The sequence below is a fragment of the Sinocyclocheilus rhinocerous genome, unplaced genomic scaffold (genome assembly GCF_001515625.1).
Source record: "Sinocyclocheilus rhinocerous isolate Xijiao unplaced genomic scaffold, SAMN03320098_v1.1 scaffold1096, whole genome shotgun sequence".
NCBI classification, from domain to species: Eukaryota; Metazoa; Chordata; class Actinopteri; order Cypriniformes; family Cyprinidae; genus Sinocyclocheilus; species Sinocyclocheilus rhinocerous.
In genome coordinates this window covers 89,878-113,644 of record NW_015629514.1, presented here as the reverse complement: position 1 = coordinate 113,644, position 23,767 = coordinate 89,878, and the positions used below count along the sequence as shown (strand labels likewise).

The 23,767-nt window shown below is 35.0% G+C and overlaps 2 protein-coding genes and 1 long non-coding RNA gene across 4 annotated transcripts in view; 1 reads left to right on the top strand and 2 right to left on the bottom strand.

Moving 5' to 3' along the window:
• LOC107739048 (thioredoxin domain-containing protein 3 homolog) overlaps positions 1-6,473 on the top strand; it is a 10,907-nt gene extending 4,434 nt beyond the window's left edge. Inside the window, exons 10-17 of the mRNA XM_016551017.1 lie at positions 441-649; positions 1,527-1,671; positions 2,993-3,100; positions 3,222-3,367; positions 4,590-4,734; positions 4,812-5,068; positions 5,846-5,941; positions 6,319-6,473. Coding sequence (XP_016406503.1) covers positions 441-649; positions 1,527-1,671; positions 2,993-3,100; positions 3,222-3,367; positions 4,590-4,734; positions 4,812-5,068; positions 5,846-5,941; positions 6,319-6,440 — 1,228 coding nt within the window. The 3' untranslated portion in view covers positions 6,441-6,473. The remainder of the gene's footprint in view (positions 1-440; positions 650-1,526; positions 1,672-2,992; positions 3,101-3,221; positions 3,368-4,589; positions 4,735-4,811; positions 5,069-5,845; positions 5,942-6,318) is intronic.
• A 418-nt stretch (positions 6,474-6,891) lies between these two features.
• Positions 6,892-8,254, bottom strand: LOC107739042 (uncharacterized). The gene is made up of 3 exons (XR_001639962.1): positions 8,159-8,254; positions 7,777-7,859; positions 6,892-7,095 (listed from the first exon to the last, which is right to left on the bottom strand). It is a non-coding gene; the product is annotated as an uncharacterized LOC107739042 (long non-coding RNA).
• A 1,579-nt stretch (positions 8,255-9,833) lies between these two features.
• The window catches only part of LOC107739040 (SWI/SNF related, matrix associated, actin dependent regulator of chromatin, subfamily a-like 1), a 16,104-nt gene continuing 2,170 nt past the window's right edge, over positions 9,834-23,767 (bottom strand). For both annotated transcript variants that reach the window (XM_016551010.1, XM_016551009.1), the window contains exons 3-15: positions 22,581-22,863; positions 22,253-22,303; positions 21,887-22,147; positions 20,996-21,046; positions 20,032-20,215; positions 17,590-17,740; positions 16,203-16,364; positions 15,119-15,184; positions 14,467-14,607; positions 12,850-13,068; positions 12,590-12,660; positions 11,024-11,126; positions 9,834-10,123 (exon numbers count right to left, since the gene is read on the bottom strand). In XM_016551010.1, the coding sequence (XP_016406496.1) occupies positions 9,866-10,123; positions 11,024-11,126; positions 12,590-12,660; positions 12,850-13,068; positions 14,467-14,607; positions 15,119-15,184; positions 16,203-16,364; positions 17,590-17,740; positions 20,032-20,215; positions 20,996-21,046; positions 21,887-22,147; positions 22,253-22,303; positions 22,581-22,863 (2,001 nt within the window). In that variant the 3' untranslated portion in view covers positions 9,834-9,865. The remainder of the gene's footprint in view (positions 10,124-11,023; positions 11,127-12,589; positions 12,661-12,849; positions 13,069-14,466; positions 14,608-15,118; positions 15,185-16,202; positions 16,365-17,589; positions 17,741-20,031; positions 20,216-20,995; positions 21,047-21,886; positions 22,148-22,252; positions 22,304-22,580; positions 22,864-23,767) is intronic.

The following is a 23,767-nucleotide window of genomic DNA, read 5'->3' as shown; positions in this document are numbered from 1 at the left end:
TCTAATTTATTGAGATGCACCTGTATATATATATATATATATATATATATATATGTGGTTGTTGTTTTTTTAAAGTAAATTATTATTTAAAATTATTATTGAAACTCCCTGATTTTGTTGTGTCAGACATATATAATGACATGGTCTCTCTTCATAGGCCTAACACAGAGGCTCAGCGATTCCCTGATGTGTGTATAATGTCATTTTGTAATTAAATATAATCTAAAAGTGATATGAGGGCGTTGAGTTGCGTTGACGTTCCATATTGCGCTCACAGATTTGAGCACTAACAGTTATAGCACAACACATCCTGTGTGAACTCCTGCCTGCCTCCCTCTGCCCTGGCCGAGAACCAGCAGTGAGACCATCTGCTCTTCTCTTTCTCTGCTTCTCCACCCTTCCATCCATCCATCCCTCTCTGGCCGCTCTCTGTGCTTCAGCTTGCGGGCTCAGTACGGCACCGAGACTCTTTTGAACGCTCTACACGGCAGCAGCGACAGCGAGCAGGCCAGCAGGGAGCTGGCGTTCTTCTTCCCCAGCTTCAGGATGGCGATGGCGGACTCGGGCTCGGAGCGGGCCGGGCCGGAACAGGAGCATGTGGAGAGGACGCTGGCGCTCATCCGTCCAGACGCTGCCAGGGAAAACAGAGGCATGTGCCAACATTACGTTTACACGCGCAGAACTGCGGCCCCGTGGGCGCAGACAGATTCTCCTGCATTCAATGAGAACTTTAAACTGAAGTACTAGTTACAAGTTTGGACACACTTGACTCAATTTATTTCTCATGAACGTTTCATCTAAAGCCACAATGTAACACTTTGAGTCAACCAACATATGACTGACATTTATTGGTCACGACAACATTTCAGTGTTATTATAATAGTATTACTATATTATAGTATTATAATTTGAATTAATTCATAAAAATATTTATTGATTTTAAATATAATACTTTATGTAAATATGTTTTTATTTTCAGTTTTCATTTTCATTTTATTTTAGGGTTTAGTAATTTTGTAATGTGTTTTACCATTTTATTTATTTATTTTTTAAATATTCCTATTTGGCTTTATTTCCATTTCAGCAATGTTTTAAGCTTTTTTTTTCAGTTTTCATTTAAATTTTAGCTTAAATGTTAGTAATTTTGTTATGTGTGTTTGCTTTATTTTATTTATAATTTTATTTAGCTTTATTTTTATTTTAGAACTTAAACTTATTTTATTTCAGTTAGTTGCCAAGGCAACATTTGTAATTTTTCCATCTAAAATATTATATTTTATTTCACTTTTAAATTTTATTTCAGCTTTTTTTTTAATTAACTGAAACAAGTTTTAGTTTTAGTTAACAATAACAACACTGCTCCATTTACGTTATTTTGTAGTTTCGATGACTTTACTGTTATTCCACAATGTGTGAAACTGTCCTAATAAAGAATGAGCAGATGTGTCCAAACTTTTGACTGCTAGTGCAGAGTAATTCAATCGGAGCGCTTACGGTCAGGAAGTAAAGTGTAGATGTGTTTGTAGAGGAGATTCTGGGCCGGATCCATGAAGCAGGATTCACAGTGGCCATGCAGAGAGAGCTCATGCTGTCTGAGGATCAGGTCAGGCAGTTCTACAGCGATCATCTGGAGCAGGAATATTTCCCCAGCCTGCTGGAGAGCATGACCAGGTGAGCGATCGCACACATCACACATCTGATGCTGTGGAAAAGCAGTAAGCCACAAGAGGCTGTGCGAGTCAAGCGGTTTATTAAAACAGCAGCATCAGTGATATGATAACAGAGTCAGACACCAGTTTTCAACATATACAGTACAAGCATGCATTATTAATAATCATTTGAATTATTGCCAAGCAATGTCATTTTCTAGTAGTTTCAGAACCAATCAGAACCCTTCAGACTCATCCAAACAGAATACAGAATTAGCAGTATCAGTGTTCTGTTACATGGCTCCCTGCACCCCAAAAATGAAAATTGTCATCATTTACTCTCCATCATGTCGTTAGAAACCTGCATGAATTTCTGTATTCTGCTGAATGGCTGCCAGGAACTGTGGGTAACCTAACAGTTGCTGGTACCCATTGACTTCCATTCTATGGGAAAAAGTACTATGCATGTCAGTGGCTACCAGAAACTGTTTATCAACATTCTTCAAAATATCTTGTTTTTTTTCTTTGTAACAACTTATGGGTGAGTAAATGATGACAGAATTTTCATTTTTGGGTGAACTATACCTTTAAAATAATTCAATATGGAAATTAAATACATTTGAAAAGCTTCAGCTTGAGATTTATAGTTATTAAGGCCAGTTTCGCAAAACAGCACACAACGGCATTTTTGAACAGTTGGATGTCAAAACATAGTTATTATCGTTACTTAACATAGTAACAAAATTTTTTAATAAAAAAAGTAGAATTTCAAAACATTTTCATTACTTAAAATAAATATTATATTTGTATATATATACACACACACATATATATATATATATATATATACATGTTTTTGTTACTTAAAATAAATGTAGAATGCAAGATTTCTCACTTTTGTTTTAACTAAAACTAAATAAACTAAAGCTAATACATAAAAATGTATAAATACTATAAAGACATATTTATAAAAAATCACTAAAAATTACAAAAACACAACAAACACTAACAACTTTAAAATTACAGTGAAAACAAAAGATGACTATATAATCTAATTCAAAACATTAACAAAAACTACAATAGTATATCAGTGATACTGAAATAACACTGTGTCAAAATGATAATTATTAGATATAAAGTATACCATTCATTCTGAATTATGAATGCTGTCTTATCGAATCTGTAGAGGACAGTAAAAAAACAACAAAAAAACAAGTGATTTTTATCTTCAATTGAAGCGTAATTGTAATCTTGGATACATAGCTGCTAATTGCATATAAATGCTGTGTAAATGAGGTAAAGAAGCCAGAAGACTCACAGCGAATGTCTGCTGTCGTTCACAGCGGGCCTGTGTTAGCACTAGCGCTAGTGAAGGAGCGAGCCGTAGAACACTGGAGAAACATCCTGGGACCCAAAGACCCCATCCAGGCTAAGACTGAGCAACCCAACAGGTAAATGATATTTATAATAGTTTGATCAACTCAATGTGTTGTTGTATATCATCATATCATGTTTATGTATCATATATGTGTTTAAATGGTCAGTGCGTTTGTATATGTGGTTCTGATCTAGTCTGCGAGCCCAGTTTGTCTCTGGCAGCTCCAGCATTAATCAGCTTCACGGCAGCGGAAGCTCAGAGGAGGCGGAGAGGGAGATCGGCTTCTTCTTCCCACCGGAGGACACGCTGGCCGTCATTAAACCTGACACTGAACACAAGGGTATCGTTTCAGCAGTCACTCTGAACACGGTGCAAAGAGTGGAGAGGGATATTAGCTCCGTGTTTGAGCTGCACGGTTCACACGTGCTTTAAATGCAGCTAGATCACAGCAGTGCTGACAAGAGGGAAGCTTTAGTTTAAGTTTGAGCTTTTGGTTCTTTGTAAATGAAATACCGTATCAGAAACACACAGAAATGAAAAAATGTAAGAAAGGCGGCAAATTATGTATGCAAATATGATGCCAGTTACATTTTGAAAGTTGAAACGATGCCAATGGGAGATTTAAATGTTTTTTCCTTAACTTTTTGAAAAGTAGAATGTTTACAAAAACAGTTAACAGATACAGAGTCTTAACTTTGATAAAGAATATCTCTGTGGTTTTGAGACTGTAGTCTTTGCAACTTCAGGGATCTTATCTATGCACAATCAGCTTGTAACACTCCAAAGAGAAAGGAAAACTTGAAATCGCATCATATGACCCCTTTAATGTACAAATCAGTCTGAATGAAGTCAGAATGGATTTATTGTACAAAACATAATTAATAGTTGCAGCTAGAGCTTTTGAAGAAAACCAAATCCGAATGATTTAGAAATATCAGTACGGCAATGCTTCTCAAACACTATCGACATGAAAAGAGAGAAATACTGCTGAAATATAGCGCAAACTAAAAGTTCAAACAGTTTGCGGTCGGTAAGACTTTGAATGTTTTTGAAAGAAGTCTCTTCTCACCAAGGCTGCATTTATCTGATCAATAGATTAATATTATTCCAATTCAAAATAACTTTTTTTTTTGTATGTGAATATACAGTAAACTGTAATTTATTTCTGTGATCAAAGCTGAATTTTCAGCATCATTACTCCAGTTTTCAATGTCACATGATCTTTAGAAATCATTCTAATATGCAGATTTGCTGCTCTGCATAACATTTCTGATTATTATCAATGTTGAAAACAGTTGTGCCGCTTCATATTTTTGGGGAAACTGTGATGCATTTCAGGACTCTTTAATGCATAGAAAGTTCTAAATAGAAATATTTTGCAACATTACAAATGTCTTTACTGTCACTTTGATTAATTTAATGCATCCTTGATGAATAAATGTGATCATTTCTTACTTTATTAAAATCTTACTGAAATACTGGTGTATATAAAAATTAAAAAGTAAGAATATTAATGAAATGAGGAACTCGCTGTTTATTTTGTCTGCTTCTGCTCACATCAGAGGAAATCCTGGAGGAGATTCGGGCCAGAGCATTCACCATCTCCCGTCTGAAGGACACGGTTCTGTCCAGAGAGATGGCGGAAGAGTTTTATAAAGAGCACAGAGACAAACCGTTCTTCAGTCAGCTGGTGGATTACATGTGTAGGTGAGTTCGGCTGAAACTCAACTGGAAGGTTTCACGCAGGACATAGGTAAGATAAAACGTGGTTCATTTTTCTGCAGCGGCCCGTGTACGATGATGGTTCTGACGAAGGAGAACGCGGTGGACGAGTGGAGGGCGGCCATGGGCCCGACGGACCCCAGCGAGGCGAGACAAACGGCCCCGGAGTCTCTGAGAGCGCGCTTCGCTAAAGACATGCTGGAGAACGCCGTCCACGGATCCTCCAACACTCAACACGCACACCAGAAGATACACTTCATCTTTGGAGACATCAGCTCTGAGAGCGTGATCATCGACGGCGCCGCTTCTCCTCTGTTAGGTGCGTGAAATGATCAAATGCTCCTCCATCTGTTGAGCTAAAAGTTCACTGTACCGAGAAACAAAATCTAAATCAGATGTTTTCATGTGGTGATAAAACACATTGTATTTACATCATATAACAGGGTTTCTCCAAGTTTTATAAAATTAAATTTAAGACGTTTAAAGACCTTTTTAAGACCAATAAATTAAGGGGAACACAATACGGCAAAATGTTCTCTAAATGGAAATGTCTACGGAGAAAACTATGAGTTGCATTAGCAGCACTGCAAAGTTTGAAAATACAACTTCTAACCACACATATAATTGTCCACACACACAAAAAACAGCTTAACTAGAAAATGGAATGAACTTTTACTGTAGCATCTGGTCACACTGATCTTGTTTTCCAGTGCAAATGTCAAAAAAATTCTTAAATCAAGATGCAAAAATGACGTTTGATAAAAAGTCTCGTTTTCTGAGAAATGTATCAAAATGAACTGAGTTTGTGTATAAAAAAAAGGGACAAATATCTGCCATTGGGCTCAGAAAAATCTACTTGATTCAAAGGGAAACCAAGTTTTCATTCCCCATTGACAGATATTTGTTTTAAGCATAAACTCACTTAATTTTGTTCAGTTTCTCAAAAAAAAATCTTCATTTTGCATCTCATGTCTTGAATTAAGGATGTTTAGATATTTATATTGAAAAATCAAAACAAAAACAAAATACTGAGGCAGATCTTGTATAAATGTACATAATTTTTAAGAACATTTAATGAATGTCCTGCTATCTATAGAAACAGTGGAGAGCTTTGCAGAGCTCAAGAATCTACAAGCTTCCAGATCTCCATCATTTAATGACGCGAGGAACCAGACAGAGCCGAGCTCAACAGGTTCAAAACTGAACAAACACGTCTAAACATATAAACTCTCTCATTATTTATTCACCCATATGTTGCTCCAAACACGTACTCTGGTATTTGCCCGTCACTATGAGCTGTCGTTGCACATACAGAATAAACCAGTGAGTAAATAATAACAGAGATTTGATTTAAGGTCAACTGTTCCTTTAGTCCTTTAGGGTTTCCTAAACGGGGGTTCGAGAGTTGATGAAAAGCAAATCAACTGGATAATTAAAATAAATAAATTGGGCTTCACATTTGAAATAAAACTGAAATCCTGATATAGCCTACAAAAGTACTTTTAGTCCGTTAACTAAAAGTGAAAAGGTGACACAAAAGTCAGCATTACCCTTCCTCTCCACCTCCAGAAGCTGCTGAAGAAATGAAGCCGGAGACGACAGAGAGTCAGACAGCTTCCTCTGATGAGCCCGAAGCACAAGAGACGCCCTCATCCAGCCCGCAGGACGCAGGTCTTTATTTCAATGAGTGATGCACACGTCAAGAACAAGTTTAGTCACTGATCCTTCAGACATGTTTTGGAAACAAAACATGTGAGATATTAAGGAAACGTTTTATAAAACCAAAGTCAACCTTCTTCCTGAAGGTCCATATTTCAGCATATGATTCTAGGTAATTATGCTCTTTTTTTTTTTTTTTGTCACAACTATTATACATTATACAGTCCTGTCACCCACTATAAAGAAATGTATATGTAATAATTTCACTCATTTTAAATAGGTCCTATTAATAGCTAGCAAAAACAGAATGGCTGATGCATTTTAATACACAGATTACATGCAAAATACTGTCAAAGTGATCAGATTGAGGTACAGCAGGGCAAAACTGAATACTAATGGATGACGCATCCAAGCGTAAATGAGAAGGATTAATCAGAAATTATTCCTTTGGTGAATTAACTTTCATTTATTTCAGCTCTGTACTCTTTTTTTTTTTGCCCCATGTCTCAAGATTGAGTAATCTGTTAATCAAACACATGATTAACATTAATCACACAAAGTCAGTAATCTTATTCTGGAATGATAAATAAACTTTATTTCAACTTTTACTTGTGAGGTAAATGTGATGAGAAGTTTGTCTTCTGTATTTCAGGGGATCAGGGAAATGTATGAAATCTGTACAATCATCTGTCAAAGAACCAGACGGATAAAGGTGAGGTTACGTGATTAACTTACATCAAAAACATTCATGAGAAGCAGTGTTACTGTAATTAAACGACAGGGTAATCTGATTCACAAAGAAATGACTCGTTCAAAGAATCAGTTCTTACAAGGTCTCAAACTATATTTGATGTAATTAAGCTGTAAGTGGGTTTTTAGTATCAATGATACACTATTGTAGTTTTGAGTTAATTTAAGCTAATTTGTTTATTAATGTCTATATAGTTTTAGTTATTTTAGTACTTCAACTTAACTAAATGAAAATGAATTTTGAAATGTATTTTTTATATTTTATTTGAAGTTATTGTTTTTAATTGTAGTTAATGATAATAACCCTGTTTGGAAGACATAATGATATGATGGTTTCTTTTGTTCTCCGTCAGTTTGGATCTGAAGGCAGCTATAAATCATCTCATATGAATTTACATCCTCTTGTGAATTAAACACTGTGAAAACACTCTTGTCTGTTTTTATTCCTTATTAATTATTTGGTGAAAGGCTGATTAGTTTGGTTGAATCTGACAGCGGTTTCAAAAATCTTTAGGCTTTATTTAGTCATTTTGTGACGAACAAAAACAAGTCCAGTGATTGGTTTTCAAAGCAACTGAAACAATTCATGTTATTTTATGCAGAAATGTGCATTCTTACTGATCTTGATCAACTAAAGCAAGCATCTCCTCCTCATCAAAGGACCTCTGGAACATCTCAGTGATGGTCAGCTGATGAGGATCCTGACAAACAGGGAAAAATGCATTTTTCTCCAGCGATGGCAGATATGTTCAATAACGATTTCAATTTGCATTCTTAACTGTTTTGCCATATTTATGCAGATATTTACCAACTTTGATTTTGAATTTATTTAAAATCAGCTAAATATATTCTAAAGCGTTCAACATTAAGCGGAAAAATAAATAATACAAATAAATAAAAGTGCAATGGAAGTCTACAGTTATTTTATCGCTGGTTGAATATGATTGATTTTTAACCGTTCTAATGTCAAATGCAGATGGTAAAAAGACTGCATACTAACCTTGCTGTGAAAGCTGGCAGATTCTGCCTTCTCTGAAATGTTGGATTCAGACAAACCGACCTGCTCCAAAACATTCATCTTCTCCTGTATCATGGGCCTGAGAAACAGAAAACAGTGTAAAAACAGAGACAAGGCCAATCAGTGGCATCGTGCGTGTAAAACATGATAAAACAGAACTAAAATTAAGAACCCACCGAAGAAATAAACTAAAACTAAACTGAATTTTAAAGTTAATTTGAAAAGAAGGATTAAGATAACAAACCATTTACTAATAAAAAACAACTTTTTTTATTTAAAATAATATTCTTATTTTTTTTATAATTATAATGGTTAATATTTTGAAAATTTGACACGTCCTATGGGTAAACTTGTTTTAAAATTAAACAATTTAAAATTGTTGTAGTAACCATTTAAACTGAGAGCAAAAACTGTGATTTAAAATGGATAAATAAATAAAATAAAAGATGACCAGTTACAGCTTGTAATGTATATATGATACTAAAAATTCACAATTATTGGAAAAATTAAGCAAAAATTGGGTTTTCATTTTTTGCAACAAAACCATATACAAAAACCATCATTCCTCATATAAAAAGATTTTTATCAACTGAAAATAATAACAGCAAGTAAACTAACACTAAATCTAAACATAAAACTGGTTGAAAAATGAAAAATAAACAAAACAAAAAAAGTCATGACAGTGCCAGATTAAATTGATAGACTCATGACAGACTCTGGTTAATTTGATGATTTCACAAAAAATGTAAATAGTGAAAAATCCATTTTGGATGTAAATATTAACTGATTCCTTGCGCTTACTTATAAAAAAAAAAAAAACTGTCCATGAAATAAAATGCAACTGAAATTAACAATCCTTTGCGAAACTGAACTAAAACTAAACTGAATTTTAAAGTTAATTTAATAAATGTATTAAAATAAATAATAATTTACTAATAAACTAATAAAAACACAACTTTATGCATTTAATATTTTTTTTATAATTATAATGACTTGCTAATATTTTGGAAATTTGACATGCCCCGTGGTGTGACATCCTATGTTCCATTTAAAATTATTTTAAACAAAATTAAAAATTAAAGTATTCATTTAATATAATAAAAACAAATGAAGAAAAGGTGACCAGTTACATCATCTAATAATACACTTATGTTATAATAATACATTTAAAAAATATACAAATATTTATTTTTACTAACTAAAACTAAACTGAAATATAAAGCTAATTTAAAAGAAATATTAAAATAAACTAAGTATTCACTGAAGTATTCATTTAAAATGATAAAAAATGTAAAGAAAAAGGTGACCGGTTACAGCATTTGATAATACATTAATTTTATAATAAAAAAAAATAAAAAAAAATGAATACATTTATTTATATTAATTAAATAAAAATGTCAAAAATTACAAATATAAGAAAATATTTTACTTATTTATACAAATAAGTAAAAAGTAAGCAAATGAATGAATGAATGAATTAAAAGTCTTACAATTAAGCTTGAGATAAAGGTCTAAATTCAGGGTTCCCACACTTTACGACCAATGAATTTCCATGACTTTAAGTCGTGATTACTGAATAAGGACTTTTCATTTTTCGTTTTAATTTTTTAATTGTAACAAATAGCAATCTCAAGCCAATTAAATATTTTAGCGCATGACTGCGTCAGGTCTGGAGGTCAGAGTTTTCCCTCATGTCTCCAGGTTTTCACGCGTGTGGGAAGCCTGTAAATGTCTGGACTGAACATGTCTGCGTCTGTGTCTCACTCCGGGGTTCCAGAAGAGCTCGGCGAACACCACGAGGTCGGCCGAGTGCAGCGTGAGCCCCATGTTAGCGGCGGTGACGGACAGAACAGCCACGCAGCTCTTCTGTGATGACTGGAATCTGTCACACAGCTGCTGACGCTCCGCGGACGCCGTCGAGCCGTCGATACGAATGTAACTGATTCCCTGCACACAAACAGCACAGCAGTGCTCAGATAGTATCTATTCAACCCAACGTGTGACAGAAACCTGGTCCACATACGCAACATTTGATTATATTTATTAACCAGTTTAGTTAAGGACACTGGTTTTTTGTTGTTGTTTTTTTTTATGGTGACTTGCCAAAGTTACTGTGAAGGAAAATTAGGCACTGGCTAACTCTCTATCAAATGGAAATATTTATGTTTAATATTGTACATGCCCCCAGCCCCCTAAAATAAATAAATAAATACAAATTATATTATAAATAAAATAAATAAATGTGTCCAACATTTTGTAATCACATATCAATATGGCTATAAAATAATAATAAATAATAATAATTATTATTATTACTAAATAAAAATATACAAATAGTACAAAAAAAAAGCAAAATAAGAATTAAATAAATTACTCTTGTAATATTTCACTGTAAAATTGTGTATTTAGGAAAAAATTACATAATAATAATAATAATATAAACAAAACAGAAGAAAAAAAGAAAAAAATACATACAGGTTGATACCAATTATCTGCTAATTAATTGTGAAATGTACTAAACATGACTAAAACACACTACAGACTAAAGAAATGAAGGTATCACACATATGTCACCATGATGTATGGAGAAGAGCTTTACTGCAAAGTTTTAACTCATTATGAAAAGGAAGTCCACAGTTAAATATCAAATCAAATCAAATAAGCAATAACTGATAAGACCATGATATATTGTGCAGCTCACAATTAGGCTAATTTGTTTTTTACTGTTTTGAATTAATTCTAAAAATTCTAAATCAGAACATTACATCTTGGTCTGCTGGCAGCTGATGGCAAATGTTAAAACGTATTTTAGATTTTTGTGAAGAAACAGTCAACAGTCAAACAGACCTTCTCAGCGAGCTCTTTGGTTATACTGTCCAGCACCAGCTTGTGATGAGCAAACACCAGAAACTTCTCTCGTCCGCACTCCAGCATGTCTGAGATGTACTCCCTGAGAAACAGAGGCAAGCAGTCTTCATTTAGTAACTGATATACTATTATATCAATTATTAGTATTATTATTTACTTTTTTAAATAAAAATAAAATATATTTTTATATAAAATATTATATATATAATATAAAATATTAATTATTATTTATAGTTATTTAAAATAGTTCGTTATTTTTTTAAATGCTGTAACACACAGCTTTGAATATACCACTGATTTTATTAAACTATTGCAAAAGCTACATTATAAAGAGACCAGCTATTGATATAAATCATAAAAGTTCTTCCATCTTTAAATAAAGGTCTGTTTATGATTCATTCTAAATGCATTAATATAGAATGTATATTATAAAACGGAGAGTTCCGGTCCTTGATTCTGATTGGTTGAGCCAAGTTCGAAGCTGTTGTAAATTACTCTACAAACATACACCTTTGTTTACATTTGTGTGTTGCTCGGCAACCACTTCGTTGGAACCACAACCGTTTCTGAGGAACTACATTGTTTGACTGAAGAATACCGTTTTTATTAATATCATTACACATTATTTGCTGTTTTATTTTGTGAAACCTTACTACGTTTATGGAATAACCGTTTTTATAAAGCAATAAGCCCCGTGAAGCCGTGGTTTACAGTGAATTTATAACAGCTAAGGGGGTTTTAGGCACTCCGCTTCTTGTCGAGCCTAAAGGCCTGTTCACACCAAGCACGATAACTATAAAGATAACGATAAAGATATAGTTCTAAAAATCGTTCTCAGTATGAAAGAATAGCAGAGTCCACACCACAACTACAACGATAAAGGCACAGAGAAACGCTATCATTGGAATCACTTTCAGAACGAATTTCTCCAGCTGATGAACGATAAAAATTTTGACAGCCAATCAGAATCTATCCTGCTGTAACGAGCTCGAGAATTTAAAGCGGCAGACGAGCGTGCGCTTAGAATACACAGACGATATCGTTCGCTGGTGTGGACGCTAATATCGTTATCTTTATAGTTATCATTCTTGGTGTGAACGGGCCTTAACAACGCCCCCTAGCTGTTATAAATTCACTGTAAACCACGGCTTCTTGGGGCTTATTGCTTTATTTTACCACAGCTTCATTTTACAACTGTTTGCATCAAACTATTTGAATGTACATTAATCTTCTAATAATTATAAAACAGGCTTGTTCACACCCAGGATGATAATGATAACTATAATAATTAATAGGGAAGTTCACACTACAATGACAATGATACAGAGGAATGTCGATGTTTTTCCAGATGATTAACAGAATAAAATCTACAACAGCCAATCAAAATCCATCCTGCTTTAAAGAGCTTGAGGATTTAAAGCGACAGACGACAAAAACTGCAGCATGTGCTTAGAATACACAGAACATTGTTGTCTGTTGATGTGGATGCTTTTGAAGGAACTGCATGAAACTGAACTCAGCTGTGGTGTTTTTGTTTTTACGTACACGATGGCTCTGATCTTGGCCTCTGCTGTGTGGTTGAAGAAAACCAGGAGAGCTTCCTTCTCTTGTGACTTCTGCACATGAACACAGAAAAGCTCTGCTACAGTAACGGACACATGACACTTCACTCTCGTCTCATTCCAAACCCATATGCTGCTATGATGAATGACTCAAGATGAGAGTGAGTAAATATTGGCAGAATTCCTCGAAAGAAATGTTCAAATCAGACTTGTTTTCACAGCTGTATTGTAGTTGGCGCTCACGTTGTGGTATCCTCTGGCGAGCTCTTTGGCAGCAGCACTGAGAGCAGCTTTGGTGCGGGAGTTGATGCCGTCTGTCGTCACGGTAACCACCTTACGCTGTTTGGCGGGAAGCTGCGAGAGCACCTCTGATTTGAGGCGGCGGAGCATCAGAGACTCCTCCAGCAGCAGCTTCAGTTCACTCAGATGAGACGAGCCGGAGTAATCCCAGCCCCACGGTAGCTGCAGACACACATCCACACCGCTTTTCTACACCGTTTTCACATTTAGAACTACTTTTCTCAACAACAGTTTGCTCTTTTGACACTGTACTATGGCTGCATGATTTGGGGAAAAAAATCGAATTGGGATTTTTCTGATAAACATTGCAATTTAAAATGCACTTTTTAAAAATCCAGGTTTGCTGTGCTTGTTTGTAGGTCTGCACAATTTGGCCAAAACTGTGTGATTATTTCTCAATATGGCTATAACTAATAATAATAATAATAATAACAACAACAACGAAAACAGTTATTATTATTATTATTATTACAAAATAAAAAAATATAAATTACTAAATAAAAAACATATGAAATGCTGTTGTAAAATTTCACTGTAAAATCGAGTATTTAATTAAAAAATTATTTTATTTTACAACTATACTATAACTATAACTATAACTGTATAACTACAACTAGTACAACTATAATACTAATATTTATGGCTGTATCAATTTCTTCATTTTCAACTTTTTCCTGAACGTCAATGTACTAGGGCTGCAAGATTTGAAAAAAAAAAAAAAAATTTAATTTAAAATTTTCTGATTAAATTTGCAATTGCTATAAAAAAAAGAAAAATAAATTCCAGGTTTGCTGTGCTTGTATGTAGCGCTGCATAGTTTCACCAAAATGTTGTGACCATATACTGTATCTATATGGCTATAAACAATAATTATTATTATTATTGCTAAATAAAAATATAAAAATGACTACATAAAAACAAAATAATAACTTAAGAAATTACTGTTGTAATATTTAATTGTAAAAGAGAGTATTTAAGAAAAAGTATAGAAAACAAAAAATAAAATAATATAAATATAATAATAATATACATTTTGTTATAAATAATATTAATATTCTATTAATATTAATATAATAATATACATTTTATTTTACATTACCAAACTAATATTTATGGCTGTCTTAATTCCTTAATTTTCAAACGTTAAACTAACTTGCATTTTGATGGAAAACCACAGGGAGCCCTTAAAGCTTTTTTTTGTTGTTGATAAGCACTTGTCATTACAAGTAAGGGAAGATGGCTGGTGCCCGTTACGTTCCCAAATTAATGTTAAAGTGACTCAAACTCAGCGCAGATGCAGAGATGGAGTTTGTGTGAAGCAGCATTTGCTGTGAAGCGAGTCGCTCTGAGACGCTGAAAACACGGCGGATCATGAGCTGCTCACGTGTAAATGAACACAGTGCTTCACTCTCAAACATGCAGTGCATGTATTTATTTAATTAAAACACAGCCTTTGCGATTTAATAAGTGCACTAAGGCATATCACGATTTTGTTTTTATTTAAATTAACTGTGCAGCCCTACATTGCACTTTTACACACCTGTATACAGATGGACGTACCTGTTTGGCATCACAGTAGCGTGTGCCGAAGTCATGGAGGCGTGGAAACAGGGAAGGCCTCACAGCCAGGATCTGAGTGTAGAGCTCAGCAGGTCTGGACATGGCAGGCGTTCCTGACAGCAGGATCACTCTCTTAGCCGTCTGTTATCACCAGACAGACGTGTAATTAGCAGCATCACAGACAACGAAAACAATCGAATGACGTCACCTGAAATCCTCCAGTATGTACAATTCAAATCTAGTCTTCTCATATAAAACCTATCAATAAGTTTTATATGAGAAGTGCAGCTGAGTTGCAAAATCCATACAAGGTATGTGATCAGCCAAGGACAAAAATGAAGGAAAACCTCAACCACCACATTGCACTGTAAAATAAAAAATAGACTAAAGTATAAAACAATGGAATAAATTAAAATGACAATACTAATATTTATGATTGTCTTATTTTCTTCGCTTTCAAATGTTAAACCTTAAGGTTTTTATGGTTTTCTGGGCTGCATTTCCTAGCAAGGCTTTCTAAATCGGCAGCACAATGTCTGTGCAGTCTAGACAGACTTTAAACTTTAATAAACCAGGACAGGATCTACTAAACCACAGTGTTTTAAACTTCACCACTATGAATGACGCCTAAAATAAGCCTGAATCAGCAAACCTTCAGCAGAGGAAGAGCCGCCCGACAGCGGGCTGTTTTCATGTTCTTCAGGAAGTGAGACTCGTCCTGTACAACAAACAGAAAACAGGAGAATTCAATTCACATCCTGCGACTAAATCCACGCTTGAAGAGCTCAAAAAAACCTTTAAAAGTCTTAATATTTCAAGGTTATACATTGCTAGATGTAACTAGGTGGGATGGAACTACTGAGATTTTTTAATGTTTTTGAAAGAAGTCTCTTCTGCTCACCAGGGCTGCTTTTATTTAAATAAAATGCAGTAAAAACACTAATATTGTAAAAACATATTGTATGAACATATAGTAAAATGTCATTTATTTCTGTGATCAAAGCTGAATTTTCAGCATCATTACTCCAGTCTTCAGTGTCACATGATCTTCAGAAATCATTCTAATATGCGGATTTGCTGCTCAAGAAACATTCCTTATCAGTGTTGAAAACAGTTGTGCTGACGAATATTTTTCTGGAAACTGTGATACATTTTATTTTTCAGGAATCTTTGATGAACAGGAAGTTCAAAAGAACAACACTTATTTGAAATAGAAATCTTTTGAAACATTATAAATGTCTTTACTCTCATTTTTGATCAATTTAATGCATCCTATCTGAATAAAAATATCAATTTCTTAAAAAAAAATAAAATGTGAGGAAAAAAAATTAACTTAAATGATTTTAGCAAATGGCTGCAATATAACAAAGAGTGAAAAATTTAAGGGGGTCTGAATACTTTCCGTACCCACTGTATATATCTATCTTACTGGTCCCAAACTAAAAAGACAGGCATAAAATTAGTGAATTTTATGATTATGTAACTAAAGTCAGTAAATATTTTATTCCATAATAACTGAATATGATGTTAGCATTCAAATATTTTTAAAGAACTATTTTTTCAGGCATTTACAAGTGAAGTGAAGAAAATTTGTTTGCTGTGAGTGTTCATCACAAACTGCATTTGTTACACAAAAGCTGGACTCTCATACACACATGCACAAGTTCTTATCTAACTAACTTTCTAATGCAGTCAGTAAATGAGAGTCATTAAAAAACAAGTTTGCATGCTCTCACCATAATGATGACACTGAAAGGGCTGGATGGCTGCTGTTTGTCCATCCTGTTGAGCAGGTCATAGCTGATGATGTTGATGAGGCCGGAGCAAAGGTTGTCCTTGCCTGTAACCACCACATTAATGCTGTCGGCTCTGACAGATGGCAGCCATCGGCGGAAAGCCTGAGGGAAAAGAGCGAGAATTCACTTTGTCTTGAGGGCCTATTTCTTATATGACTTTCAAGCTCTTTTGAGGAAGGTTGAGTCGTGTGACTAAAGCCTGCAGAGGAACGCTGGAAACATTCACTGTTTCCCTTTAAACTTTAAAATACAACCTCACAAATCCCTGCCGGGAAAGAAGAGAACGTGTACTTCCTCAAGGGTGCAGTGATGGAAAATATGAATTAATAAATCAGATTTCACAACATGCAGTCTTAAAAAAATGGTTGAAAAAAACTGGCGACTGGTGCTTTTCAAGAGAGAAAAAACACAGATGCCATTTATTTTCAATAGCAAAATGTGTGCAGATCTTTTTTTTGGTGACTGCAACCTTGACAAAAGCTGCTTCGTTAACTACCACTGACATTACTAAATAAAAATAAACGATCAACGTCAGAACTCTGTTTTTACATTATTTACAAAAGAACGACAACTATGAACTATTGTAATGCAGAAAACAAGTGTGTTCCGTTACTTAAACAGTGCAGAAGTGTTTTACACTTTTATTCTCTAAAATTGAAATGCAAGAAAAGTAATTTTTAATATATTGTAAAAAGTTTATTAGGGCTTAGGTAAACATGTGACTGTTAATTTCTTTATTATAAAAGTCACAAGAATATAGTTAATTCTAACTATAAAAAAAATTGTTTTGGACGCAGTATTGTCTTTGAGTCTTTTTGAAAGAAATTTATATTTTTATTCATCAAGGCTGCATTAAATTGATCAAAAGTGACAGTAAAGATTTTTTCATCTAACAAAAGTTTCAAATAAATGCTGTTCTTTTGAACTTTCTATTCATCAAAGAATCCTGAAAAATAAAACGTATCACAGTTTCCACAAAAATATTGAGCAGCACAACTGTTTTCAACATTGATAATAATCAGAAATGTTTCTCAAGCAGCAAATCAGCATATTAGAATGATTTCTGAAGATCATGTGACACTGAAGACTGGAGTAATGATGCTGAAAATACAGCTTTGATCACAGAAATAAATTACATTTGAACATATATTCAAATAGAAAACAGCTATATTAAATTGTAATAATATTTATTGTTTTTACTGTATTTTGATCAAATAAATGCAGCCTTGGCAAGGGAAAAAAATCGTACCGACCCCAAACTTTTGAACGGTAGCATAGGTGTGACACGCATCCTCAAAAAGCATCCCTCTACAGTAAGAGTGTGTACCTCTGCCCATGTGAAGCGCACTGAGGACGGAGCGACCACCAGCAGAGGCCACTCACTCCTGTAGTAGGCAGCGATGCAGATGGCCTGGACCGTCTTTCCCAGACCCATATCATCAGCCAGGAGCAAACGGCCCTCTCTGGACACTGCAAAACTGACACATCAGCAAACATCACATTATATATTTACATTTTATGCACTTGGCAAATGCTTTTATCCAAAGCAAGTAAGCAAGCAAGTAAGCAAATTTTATTTATGTAGCACAATTAAACAAAGCAAAGTTATCCAAAGTGCTGAACAAAGTAAAGGAAAGTTAAATAAAACCAAACAAAACGAGCAATAAAACAAAAATAAAGTTAGTTTAAAATGCTAAGGAGTAGAGATTTAGGTGCAAGGCGGATTTCCAGAGGCAGCTGGTTCCACAGAAGGGGGGGCGGCAACAGAAAAAGCCCTATCTCCGTTAGTTTATAAACGGGAACGAGGCACAGATAAAAGAGCCCTGTCAGAAGATCTTTAAAGTCTGGTAGATGACAGAGGAATAAGAATAAGGCCACGTTCACACAGCAGAAGAATACGGTTGTCAGTCCTGTATTTGAGTCCTTAATACGGTGATGTTCACACACAGTACGGTTATTTTCAGGCGTGACAGCCGAATTCTGTAACCAAACTCACACCCGTAAATTTTCAGGACTCACAACTGCATTCTCGGAACACACGCGCTGTGTGAACGGAACTGGACTGAACAACTAGTTGTCTGTCACATCTTACAGCGCGAGAGAGAGCCGCTCTGCTGCACAAACGCGTGTCTACCGTGAGTTGAAAATGTAACTTATGCCCAGTTCAGACTACGCGATTTTAGCCCGATTTTGCCACGATTTGCTTGACGTAGGGTGTCGTGGGGATTCGTAAACGACAATGGGGAGGAAAGGTTCGTGGAGCTGTGGCAACAGTACTCCTTGCCTGTATGATGTGTCATCGAGGGACTACCACGACAGAACAAAGAAAGAAAAATGCTGGTGAACTATAGCGGAAGCGCTTCAGCAATGTTTACACTCTTGTTTTCGGAAATCAGTCGCTAGTTCCGCCTTCTCGATGACATCACGCGCGTCGTTAAAGACGGCATGCGATGAATGGTCGGGAAGCAACGTGTAGTCTGACATGTTTCTTGTCCACGACACGACAAGATTTTAGGAGTCAAAATCGTGTAATCTGACATCAAAATCGTAATCGTGACCGACAAAAATATCGTGTGGTCTGAACCCGGCACTACAGTGACGGAGAAATGAGCTGTGTGTCATCTAAAAGTTTTAGACCCCGTCAGTTTTCCACCGGAGCCGCTCCTGTCAGTTTTGTGTTCTGCGCGTGACTCAAATGCTCCACTCTCCACCCAAATATAAAAGCTGCTGTCGGTTAATGAAGGTTTGACGGATGAACTTGCCGCTCGATTGGACTCTTGTCGTGTCAGAAAGTGATAAGACTTTAAGTTTTATGGACGTCGCCATCTTTGATATTACATGGTCACTATGGTAACTGGTAAGGAATACGGGCTTGACTCCCGTTGCACGTTCATACAGACAGCATTCGAGACGCTACTGTAAGCTGCTGTGTGAACAGGACGTTTCGAGACTCACACCTGTAAGTAAATGCGGTTGTCAATCGCAAAAACTGACGGTGTGAACGTAGCCTAAGATAGGATGGAACTTGATCATTAAAAGCTTTAAAAACAAACAACAAGATTTTAAACCGAAGTCTAAAATGGACCAGGAGCCAATGAAGCAAAGCTAAAATTGGGATGACGTGGTCATATGTGACCTTGGACCACAAAACCAGTCTTAAGTGTCAATTTTTCAAAATTGGGATTTATTAATCATCTGAAAGCTGAATAAATAAGCTTTCCATTGATGTGGTATAAAAGAAAAATCTATAATTTTGACCCATACAATGTATTTTTGGCTATTGCTACAAATATTCCCCAGCGACTTAAGACTGCTTTTCTGCTCCAGGGTTACACATTTCTTTGCCCTGGTCAACAGCCTTGCAGCTGTATTTTGTACCATCTGAAGGCGTACAGTGAATTACAGTAATCTAGACATGAGGTAATAAAAACATGAATAACCTTTTCCAAGTCTTGAAAAGACAAAATCGGTTTAAGCTTGGAAATAATCCGCAGTTGATAAAACCGGTTCTTAACAACAGAATTGATTTGTTTGGTTAAACACCAAGGTTCCTAACCTGAGAGGAAATTGAGGGGAAATGATTACCCAGCTCCTTCATTTTGGGGGACCAAAAACAATTATTTCAGGTAAGCGACTTTAAGTTTGCATTCAAGGTTTACCAGTGTTTACCAGTTCACACATTCCCCGGGAATCGAACCCATGACCTTTGCATTGCTACCAACCACCGACTAACTTTTAACCCATTAAAACAGCAGTAATGGAGACCTACTTGACCCCGTCTCTCTGGAAGGGCATGAGGCTGCGTGTGACATACGGATCCACGTGTGAGAGATCGGCCTCAGGAGGGACTGGAGCTCTGGACTCACTCTTCTCAAACTGAGAGGAGAAGGACTGCAGCACAGCGGGAGGTAAAGGCTCGGTCTCCACCGTAGGCAGCTCACTCAGTTCCACCACTAAACAGAAGACATCACCATCAACTACATGCACTGTATTTTCCCAAAAATACATCACACATGACTATAAGTCCAACCCGGTCAAAACTGCATTATTGAGAGGAAAAGTCCAGAGGAAAGTCACATATTATTATGTTCAGAAATACAGTAAAATACTGGTATATAAAATGAAACATTGACAAACTATAATATAGAAACCCATTTCCACCATGAAATTAAAAAAAATTAAAAAGGTAATTTATCTCACCTTTTTTTTTTTTGTGAGACATAAACTCAGAATTCCGACTTTTTTTTCTTGCAATTCTTGTTTTATATATAAAAATAAAAAAAGTAATTGTAACTTTTTCATCTCATAATTCTGTCTTTTTCTTGCAATTGCGAGCTTATATGTCGCAATTCTGTCCTTTTTTTTCAGAACTGCAAGTCATACTTGAAAAATCCTTTAAATTTAACTGTATTCAGAAGAACAGGAATGAAAAATATAGGAATAAAACAAACAAATGTGTCAAATCACAATTCATAAGGCAACACAAGTATTATTCATTTGAAGGTAGAGTTACCTTGAAATATCTGTGCCATGAATTATATTTATACCACCACAGTAATGCAAGAAAGGGCCAAGCATTCTCATCTGCATTTGCATACTTGCATAAAAATATGTCTCTGGCCTGAGTGTGAAATGTAAACTTAAATTTATGTTCCACTATTTAATACGCACTGATTGCATTTATGCTCTTCGAAAAAGAATTCATTTAAGTGAATAAAATTAAAATGACTCACTGAGCTTCCCGTAGTCCTCAAGATGGAAATTCCACTTTCTGGTCTTCATGTCTAATAATAAACAAAGAATAAAATGTGTGCATGATACATGTGAAAGCCTTCTGGAACTTTCCACACACTTTGGTGACCCATTATTTTTTAAAAGCATTAGAGGGAAAAATCCTTTTTTTTTTTTTTTTTTGAGTGTTAAAATTAAAAAATTACAAAATTCTTCGATAAATTAAAAATACATTTATATATTTTGAAAAAGTAATTAACTCATTTTAATTACCAAAAATATAATATTAAGCTTTGTCACACATTTTGCATGCAACAGTATGGCAGGAAGAGAAGCAAACCATCTCGTTTAATTTTCACACAAATTGTAGTGTTGTAATGTATTCATCAAACTCTGTACTGTGATTAATGATTAAACAAACATCTTTAATTTATGGGAAATATAAGTTTGTCAATAACAAACTGATTGCAAAAGCTGATTTTAAATGACCTAGTCCCTACCTTAGGCTTAAACTAGCTTAAATTAAAAAAAAAACGTTTAATATTCCTATAATTTTTAGAATTTCATTTGACATTTATTTTTATATTGTATGTTTGATGCATTTTGATGTTTATTGCTAGACTTCCACCAGACTACATTGGTTGCAAAAAATAAAACAGCTCAAATAATATTTGGTTTGACCTTCTAAATCAAACTTTCACTGAACATTCGTTGAGGTTACACTTTATTTCTATAGTCCACTTTAGACTTTGCAACTACATGTCAACGAAGTCACATTATTAGTAGGGTTTGGGTTTGTAGAATAATGTGATGATAATGTACTTCACATGACTTCCTATTATAGGCCCAATTTTGTACCCCATTCATGTTTGTGGTAAATCTATTACACTCACCATAATTTTTGGATGGCATTTTCTTGAAGGTTGCAATAACATCGGCCTGGTATCCAATATCCACCTCCACCCGACAGCGAGACACTAAAACGCACTTCCCCTTTACCATGGCACCTGGTTTCTGCCAACCCTGACAGAACCTCATCAGAGCTGCCAGAGCTGCTGCATCTTTGGGTCGACTGGTGGACGCTGAAAAATTCAGCCCTTCCATCCCATCCAGCGGTTTGAGAGAGACGGAGGGTAAACTCGCTGCCTGCTCCACTGAAACACAAGCCAACTCCATTACACCCTGTGCTACAGGAAACAGATATATTTTTGCATGCACTCACTGCTTGAGTATGCTAAGTAACGTTCATGATGACATACTCAGCATCAGGTAGTCCTCAAGGCTGAAGTTCCACATCCTTGTAGCAGGATCTGTGACAGCAGATAAATGACAAATGCATAAATATTATAGGCCATCAGCTGTTTTCCTTTAAAGCAAGTTCTGACGGCACCCATTCACTGCAAAGCATCCATTGGTGAGCAAGTGATGGAATCCTACATTTCTCCAAATCTGATGAAGAAACAAATTCATCTACATCTTGGATGACCTAAATTTTCATATAATTTTCATTTTTGGGATTCCTTTAAGCTTTATTAGCACACTAAGCTCTCTGCAAATAATGACAGCAGATACGGTGTCTGTGCTCACCATAGTTCTTAGAGGGAATGCTTTTGAATACAGTGATGAGGTCCGCATAGTAGCCGACCTCCACTCGGAAACGATTTTCTGAGTGTGACACGCATTTCCCTTTCACAGACACCGCTGGCTTCTTTGCAGGGACACTTCCTCCTGCTTCAGGGAGTTTAGATGGTCGCTTTTCTCCTGTGGTCGGTTTGCTCGACTGTCCATAAAAGCTATGAGTTGCAGAAGCAACGTTGGACGTCGGAGCCGCTGTCTTTGTACAGGATCCTTTGGTGTCTATGAGCTGAGTCTGCAAAGATAAGATAAAGACCCATAATATTACTTTGTGTATTAATATATATATATATATATGTATATATATATATATATATATATATACACACACACACATACATACATACATTATATTACACACACTAGTACATGTATAATGCTTTTATGTATAATTCAGTTTAATAATAGCAATTATATGCAAAACAATTGCTGAATTTAATTGAACGCTTTTTTAAAATGAAATATTTACTTAAAACTACAGAATATTTCAAAACAGATAAGGTGAATTTTCCAATAACAAGGCTGTATGTCATTAATATTAATAATGCATTTTTGGCTGTTGTCAACTGTTTAGTTATTGACAGATAAATCAGACATCGGCTCATATGTAATTATTTTAAAGTTAAAGAAATAAAACAATAGTTGAAATCAAATCTGCACATTTTTTTAATAATGTCTAAGTAAGATGATATTTACATACTCATTTTTAGAAATATAATAAAGCTTTTTACTTGCAAAAAGTGTAAACTATCAATTAGACAACAGAATGCATGTAGTATATTGTAGCATGTAGTATATACGCTACCGTTCAAAAGTTTGGGATCAGTAAGATTTGTAATGTTTTTTAAAGAAGTCTCTTCTGCTCATCAAGGCTGCATTTATTTGATCCAAAATACAGAAATATGTGAAATATTATTGCAATTTAAAATAATGGTTTTCAATTTTAATATACTTTAAAATGTAATTTATTTCTGCGATCAAATCTGAATTTTCAGCATCATTACTCCAGTCTTCAGTGTCACATGATCTTCAGAAATCATTCTAATATGCTGATTTAATATCAATGTTGGAAACAGTTTTGCTGCTTCATATTTTTTTGGAAACTGCGATACTTTTTTCAGGATTCTTTGATGAATAAA